Source organism: Schistosoma mansoni, chromosome W, assembly GCF_000237925.1.
Source record: "Schistosoma mansoni strain Puerto Rico chromosome W, complete genome".
NCBI classification, from domain to species: Eukaryota; Metazoa; Platyhelminthes; class Trematoda; order Strigeidida; family Schistosomatidae; genus Schistosoma; species Schistosoma mansoni.
In genome coordinates, this window is record NC_031502.1 from 14,849,176 (window position 1) to 14,857,595 (window position 8,420).

At 33.5% G+C, this 8,420-nt stretch overlaps 2 protein-coding genes across 2 annotated transcripts; both read left to right on the top strand.

Annotated features, from left to right (window-relative positions):
* Positions 1-1,075: 1,075 nt before the first annotated feature.
* Positions 1,076-1,365, top strand: Smp_174940 (hypothetical protein; the record flags this gene model as incomplete). The annotated part of the gene is made up of 2 exons (XM_018788683.1): positions 1,076-1,321; positions 1,357-1,365. The coding sequence occupies 2 exons, from the start codon at positions 1,076-1,078 to the stop codon at positions 1,363-1,365; spliced, it is 255 nt and encodes an 84-aa protein (XP_018654201.1).
* A 1,693-nt stretch (positions 1,366-3,058) lies between these two features.
* On the top strand, positions 3,059-8,053 carry Smp_174930 (hypothetical protein; the record flags this gene model as incomplete). The annotated part of the gene is made up of 2 exons (XM_018788684.1): positions 3,059-3,583; positions 7,869-8,053. The coding sequence occupies exons 1-2, from the start codon at positions 3,103-3,105 to the stop codon at positions 8,051-8,053; spliced, it is 666 nt and encodes a 221-aa protein (XP_018654202.1). The 5' UTR covers positions 3,059-3,102.
* Positions 8,054-8,420: the final 367 nt, after the last annotated feature.

Genomic DNA, 8,420 nt, shown 5'->3' on the forward strand with positions numbered 1-8,420 from the left:
ACGAGGTGCTAAGGAAGATCCAGTAACAAGGTGTGCAAATTCGTGTTAATTTAGTGATCTTTAATTCTTTTGAATCTTTCATATGAATCACTACAACATTTACGACGCATTTGATAGTCATTCTATTAAATTTTTGGGCTATAATTCCGCCTGGCACTAGTTATTTAACGTCGTAGTTTTTATTTATCTACTCTGTTCGTACAATTAATTTAATCAAGTTAGCTAAAAAATTTATTTAAGGTATAAATTCCTATTCACTGCATGTCATTACCAACTAAAGAACTTTAAAAGCTACTTGGATATACTGTATTCTATATTACACGTTAATTTGTTCTAAAATTGTTTTATTTAGTTCACTGAGTCAATTCTCTTCCTGTTAGTGATAAATTTTATTCACCATTAAGAATAACTGAATTATGAACCAAGAAATCAAAATAACGTGTAAAATCTAGTAAATTTAGTGGTGTGGATTTTTTCAGGATAACATTTGCCATGTAACCTTATTTCGAGACTGTTATATCTAATGGTTTGATGGATCGGCACGGACTTACGGTCATTGCTAATTACTGGACGATTGGGATTCTCCTTATACAAACGCAAAAGAGTGGGAACCGGGCGTATTACACACAACAACACTTCAACATTGATAATCCATAAGATAGAGATGACAGGACTTTCAGTATAATTTTATACCCGTAATAGAAGTAAAAGATTGAAATGCAACAACTGTATTTCTATAATAATGTGCAATAATCTTGAACATATAATAAAGCCAATTAAAAAGAATAACAACCGATAAGGTAATAGCTAGGGTCATCGCAGAAATGTGAACTAGAAAGTTGTCATCGTGTTTATCCTTTGAAGAAAGAACTGACATGTAATAACAAAAACCTATACAACCTAATTTCTCCTTAGCAGGAAAAGAGGACATTGATCATTCAAAATAATAATTTTTATTGATTATTTACATACTATTGTGTTGTATACTTTATCTAACAACTAATAAACACTTTGTTGATATTTTTACAATAGATTAGAGAGTAACGTTAGACGTCTCCGTTCCGAATTACAGTCCATGCGTGGACTGGAAACACAATTGCGTAACCAGTTAAACAGTCTTCAACATGACGATCACCTCAATCGACTCAGTCTGTCCAACCAGCGTCAAGAGAACGAGGGTATTTCATCACGTATTTCAAAGCTTACTAATAAATGCCGTACTGAACGAATTAATTTAAACACAATTGAGCAAAATTTAGGTGAAGAAGTTCGTTTGCGTCAGTTGGTTGAAGCTCAACTCACTGAAATAGGTGTAATTCCTGTGCGTAGTTTTGTGGGATCAAATAATCCTAATAGCGTATTTAGCAATTCAACTGAAAAGAGTATTCCAACATCTATGTCCCTTATTCAGTAAGTAACTGCTAAAGAAACTAATGTTTTACTTCTTGAAGTCCCTAATTGTTTTTTATTCGGGTTGAATTTAAAAGTATATAATTAGAGTCAAATAGTGTGATAAATAGTCTGTCCAGGACAAGTTTGTGAGTTGTAAGCTGTCATTCACCATACCTCCTAATTCATATTTTATGGTGCTTAGAATTTAAGACATCATCAGTATGAGCATGTGTAAAGTTATGCTTAGCGTAATTCTTAGCAGTAAAATATTCCCTTTGTTCACTAGATCTCCATTTCATGTCTTCCTCACCACTTTTCAAGAAAGTATTAACAGTAATTTTTCAGTTCAAATTTAACTACTTTTGCTGCTTGCTGTAGCCGTCTAAACCCACTCGATAGTGTACTCTATCCTTAAACCATTCAAAGGAATAAATGAAGCTGCTCTCTGCATCAAAATGTTACGCTTTACTTACTAGGACCGCAACTAAATCATGAGTGTGTATTCTTGTACGCGGAGCGGCGGTTTCATGAATGGTTAAAGCAATCGGCCTTCAGTTAGTACAGCACAAGCTCGAACCTTGGTCCAGGCAATTGGGTAGTTTTACCAACTACATAAAACGCATATGGTTCAAAGCCGAATATAATAACCTGTACTTCAAATCCACCTTTTTCTGGCTTGTTTTGGTTGCTTTTACTTGGCCATAGCTCCTACTGTGATGTGGTGATTAGACTCGCCCATCATGACGACCTAATCCGTCTATATTGGCTCAAACAATTGTTTTACTGTGTTCCATTATACCAGAGAGGTTGATTGAATAGCAATAAGACTAAATATATCAGGATTAAAATCTTGCGTATTGACTGGACTTGGGTACAGCGATAGTAGTAGGCAACATGATTTAGAGTTTTCAGAGCTAATACTACAAAAATAGCTACACCAAAGTATGAATGACCAGCCGCAGTCAATTTTTCAATGGGTTCTGTAAATATGCCATCAAACTATCGCTGTCATCATTAGTACATTTTTCTCCAGTCTCTAAAAACATTAACACTCATGATTTAAGCATTTTTTTAAGCTTCAGAGAAAGCGTTGTTCAAAATCTTCTGAACATCTAAAACGCATATACATAAATGTTTGGCATGGGATTTGGCCAGCCCCCAAATGCAATATGCTAACTCGATAACGGTATGTCTCAATGCGTAATGTATGTATACTGAGTGTTTTGATTAGTTTGCTTATCGTGCAATTCGCAACAATCATGATAAGCTGGTGTCTGACAAAACTTCAGCACGAGTACGGTTTGTTATTTTGGTTTATACTAACTCGTACCACATCTAACGCAGGTGAGACGTCTCTCTGAATATCAAATACCAAGTATACCGTACAGTAGTTTCGGCCTAATCATAGCTTAAATACTTGGGCTGTCAAGATAAAAAACATGCATAGGCTTCTAACGTTTGGTCTCAGATCGCTAACAATCAGTTAAACAGTATTTTTTTCATTTATTATTTACGTCCAGAAGCTAATTATCTTCGACATCCTAACATGTATTGTAGTTTGCAGAAAAACTTACTAGTCAAATCGTTATTTAAATCTGACTTTATGTTTTATCTTATTTACCTTTCGATTAATATAGGGCCTCTTCTAATAATGACTCATCGTCGAATCCTAATGTCTTAATACTTCAACCAAGCGAAAGTGAAAAAATAATGGGTAATTATTGCTGTAGACTACGTCAACTACTAGAGTCAAAGATTTATGCACTTAGATTAACTGTGAAATATCGTGAAAACTTGACACTAGCTTCCAAAATGCACCATTCAGGTCAGCTGGTTTCCGAGTGTCTAACCAATACAAACTTAAAGGTTGTAGACACTTCAAATTATGATAGCAGTGTTCATCAATATGATTCACAATCTTTGTCATGTCGACTTCAATCCGGACATTTTATAACCAAAGATGTTTATTGTTGCATTTTAAACTCAAATGTAGAAAATTTGCATAATGTTGCTATGATTAGTCAACATACATCCACAAATAACCATAGGCATGCATTTTTAGAAAATTGTTTCAATTTAGCTAATGAGAAACGAGAACGTTTGGCAAATAAATTACGTACAGAGAATTGGCAAAAACAAGAATTACTCACATTATATCACACATCTGTACGGGAAATAACTGAACTCAATAGTAAGTTTGTTTTAGACGTTTAGGATCAATTTTTTTGAAACATTTTGGGTTTTCACTAACTGGACACAGCTTGTGGCCTGTAACTTTTTATACGTACTTTACTTCAAACAGTTTAATCATCTTTATGTGAATTCTCTATCATGGGTGTATATTAACTGCTACAATAAATAGAAAGCTTAGTCAGTAGTTTTTTAGCCGTACATTAATGCACTTAAGAAAAATGTATTATTATATTTTTCATCTTAGTTTTATTATGTAGATTGAATTTGTTGTTCGGATAGAATAAACTTCATAGGAAAATTTTTGTATTCCACCTAAGGTTCTATGCTGAAATCCACTAGTTCCAAACTGACCTCTTGTGTTATTGCAAACTATTCTTGATATAAACTAATTACTATACAAAATGGTTCGTAGTCACGATTGTTTTTCATATATCGACCGCCTTTCTTGGTTTTTATTATGCAAAAACCATTATCTAATAAATTGTTTTATCCTGCTTAACTACGTTACCCTATCAGGTACGCACAAATACAAAACTTAAAACCACTTACGGGAACATTTTGCAATAAATTTGAGCATAGACCGACATCAGCTGGAGGTTAGAATAGTCGTTTTTCTTCAGTTCGCAATAGTTTAATACTGAGCACTAGTTAACTCTATGACGAATTGACAAAATGCAGAAAATATACATAATTCGATTCCAGTTCTGGCGGAATGATATCCTGTCCGTCATAAAAATTTATTATTTTTAGTTCAATGCAGTGTAAGACAATGATTGTTCATTGCTTATGATCTCCAAACTAAGTTGGAACGGCTATCAATTGCACCATGCTTTTCGATGGCTCTTCAATAGATGTCATCTATTGATGAAAATGTAAACATAAGTTTAGAAAATCGGTTCAGTAAAACAGTTAAATGAAAGTATGGTTTTAGCGTAGTAATAAATTCACTATTGTCTCTTTCTAGACACATTAATCTTGATTTGAATTTTCTGATTATTACTGCTTTGGCAAACTGAAGAAAAGTTGTACTTTTTGTCTACTGATTATTTTGAAGGACTAGGAAGTGTCGGTGATATGCCCGCTACCAATCAACTACTGAGATTTTGCATTGCGTAGATCAGAGCTGCTGCACCACTCAGTCTCAAATTCTTTAGAGCATGCTCTTCAAATCTTGTATAGTTATTACATAACCCATCTAACTAATTTCGAATTCTCTATTATATATATTTGTTCCCAAGTGATGTGAAACTTATGTAAACGGTTCAAGTCCTCTATAATTATCACAGTTCATTTTATTAGTCTCCGGACTCCACTTAATTACTGCCACAATCCTCTGTATTTTTGAATTTTATCTGTAAACGACCTTAATTTCGTATATATATATATATATATATATATATATATATATATATCTGTTGGTAATTTCTGTTATTCTTATTCTTTCCGTCATCAATGTTGGTTACTCAACTTTGTATCATATCTTAATTTTACACTTTGATACGAATACGGTTGTAAGGAGCTGTTGAGAAACCACAAAATGAAATGAATTGAGGTTATTCTGATTCAATTTTTGTTTTGAGTTTATTCAAATTCGTAAAGGAAACCAATCGCACTGAAATAGTTTTATGTTTTTTTTTAAAAAACTGATTACAATTCTGGTTTTGTTTTTGAAAAACATTATGACATGAAAGTACTGGAATTCTAGTCCTAACCACTGATTAAATAGTTTTACATACCTCCATTAACAAAGATATCTTAATTATTTACTCAGGGAAATAATTGTCCTAGTAAATTTATAATAGTCTAGTCTCGACTTTTAAAGTGGTTTTTTTCCAAGATTACTGTTAGTTGTAATGTCTAGTGGACTTTTTCCCCAAGATTATTACATCGACAGCTGAAATTCACCTGAGCTCTCAATAAGTACGTACGGAATTTTTCGCTGGGTTTTCGTAATATGTCTATTAAAAAGTAATTTAATGCTCATCCTAGAATATTTCACGTAAAACAATGAAAAGGATTACTAAATCTGAATTTCAAACAGAGAAATCGATTTGAAAGTTTAATGTATGGTAAAGAATATTTGTAGCTCAGACTAAGGATGTTGAAGATGTGGTCTCGGAACTAGATAATTTAGTGGTAAAGGTTTCACTGCTCGTCTGAACAATGTCATCAGTACGTAGTTCAGAGTGAGTTATTAGGCTTTATCCACATTTGATAGCTTTTCCCATTAGTCTAAGATTTGATTGGTTGCCTTCTATAACTGTGTTGTTGGCGTATTTGTTTTGACTTTGTGATTGTTAGTCCTTTCACTTATTGCCTGATAGATTTGGTTGATTTCAATTTGTTTATTTATTGGTGCCTGATTAAGTTATCAGATTTCTCTGGCTTTCTTTGTGTCCTCTGTTTAATATTTCGACGTTTTTCTGGTCGAGATTATGTCCATAATTGTACACTCATATCTATATGATTGGGGGTATATCGTATTATTTAACAGGTAACTGGCGTTCATTCAAGTACAAACAAAGAGGATGGTTGCTTTGAATTATGTAGCGCCTGTCTCAGTTAATGCAATTTATCTTGTACATGATGCTTTGCTTGTCTTTGTGTCCATTGTTTGCATTTTACTGATTCCAACGATATTGTCAGTTTGTGAGCTACACGTATTCCCAGTGGCCTTAATCTGTTTGTGATCTGAGACATTCTCCATATTGGGTAAACTCATTCTTTTTCGGTTATCTAAATCTTCCTATTGATGTTTGCGACTGCAAATGATCGGTCTCTTTTGTCATATATGCATCCTGTGGGTATTGTCGCGATAATGCCATTGAGTCACAAGCATTTTAAACTGAGACGGAGGGCGTCTAGCAGTGGAATCTTTGACGTGCGTTTCGTTCTATTTAGGACTCATTAGTTGTATGTACCTACATCCTAGAACTGATGTTTACTCTGAGACTCGAACCTAGTACCGTCCGCTACATACGCTATCGTTTTGTTCACTTAGCTAGTGAGTCAATCGATTGAAGAATTCCAAGAATCAATAAAAATTCACTTCATTGCACAAGCTAATCCAACCAAGTATCAATTAATAGACAAATTAAAATCAACCAAATCTATCAGGCAATAAGTGAAAGGACTGACAATCGCAAAGCCAAAAAAGAAAAACAGCCAAAACACATACGTCAACAACAACACAGTTATAAAAGACAACCAATCAAATCTTAGACCAATGGGAAAAGCTGTCAAATGTGGATAAAGCCTAATAACTCACTCTGAACTACGTACTGATGACATTGTTCAGACGAGCAGTGAAACCTTTACCACTAAATTATCTAGCTCACAGACCACGATACCAACTTATTTATATGTAAGACAATTATAGTTTAAGTGAATGAATGTTTGCCGGATAATGGAGTTCAAAGTTATAGCTTGTGTAGCACTTAATCATATTTTAACTTACATGTATAGTCAATATAAAGTTTAATTGATCGTCTAATCCGAATCACTCGTTTCTATGTTTGGTCACAGGTTAGCCTATTTATTTTGGCTAGATGAATCAATAATTATTAGAGTAAGTCAGATTAATAATCACTCATTTAGTTTCATTTCTTTGTACTTATTATCTAGTAAGTATACCGACATGTCTTCGATGATCATAAAGTTTTCTATAATCCATCCTGTTATTTTATAGATGAGTATTGTGTTCACTGTCTTATACTTTTTATATCGAATGGATTAGAGTATGAGAAACTAAATGTCCCCTTAAAATGTAGAAGTAAATTGTCTAAGATATTGGTTTTGAATTATTATAAACAAAGTTTTACTCAAAACCTGATATTGTAATGCATCAGTTCAAGATACATCACTTATCAGCACTATCCCGAAGGCAAGTCAACAGAAGTAATACAAACCAAGAAAACTCGAGGCATTTTTAATGACATTATACGTTCACTTTCTTCATTTACATGAGTGCAGTTAATTTCGAACATCACCAATACATTCTGAAAATTCGTACATTAACAAAATCTATAGTCATTATTTTAGAGTCATATCGATTTTACTCAAAGCTATATCATGCTCCAGTCCCTGTTTTAGTTCAGTGCAATAACTAGCATGTTTTTTATATGCTTCTAGTCACTCATTTTCAAAATATATGCAATCTTGACTGTTCACTTGATGCTTTTAGTTTGATTTTGTCCCAAGAATTTTTGACATAATCTTTATATGGTATTTTATATTGTCTTATATCACTATCTGTCTTTTTTTGGTAAACATTTTTTATTCAGAAACCCTCAAACAACGTGATTTACAGATCTTAGAACTTACGATGAAAATAGAACAACTTGAGTGTTTACCAAAAAGTACTAGTCGGTGTAATCCTGTCAGTCAGGCCGGATATATTGCAACAACAGCAGCATTGACAGAGCCATTAGATGGAATCGGGGTGATGATCCTACAAAATTTTGTTTAGATGATAGACAGTTCCCATCTAATAAACACGGGATGTAAGTCAAACGAATTTCTCCTATATCTTTTATCTGATCAAAAACCACTTAATGCATATCATTCTAGTGCTTATGTTTTCTACCAATTAGGTACTTTTATTTCAGAGCTTTGATTGTCTATTTTTGAACTTCCACGTGCCCAAACTCAGTTTTTGGCATAACTGTGATTAGTCATCAGTTTATGGTGTATGCCTGAAAATTGGAACTACGTATTGGGCTACAGTGAAACTAGATAAGTCTTGCTAAATAAATGCTCGATTCTACTTCCTAGCCGCTTCTAATATCCTCAGGTTGAATCTACACGGCAACTTAAACACAAGAGAAAAAGTGCTA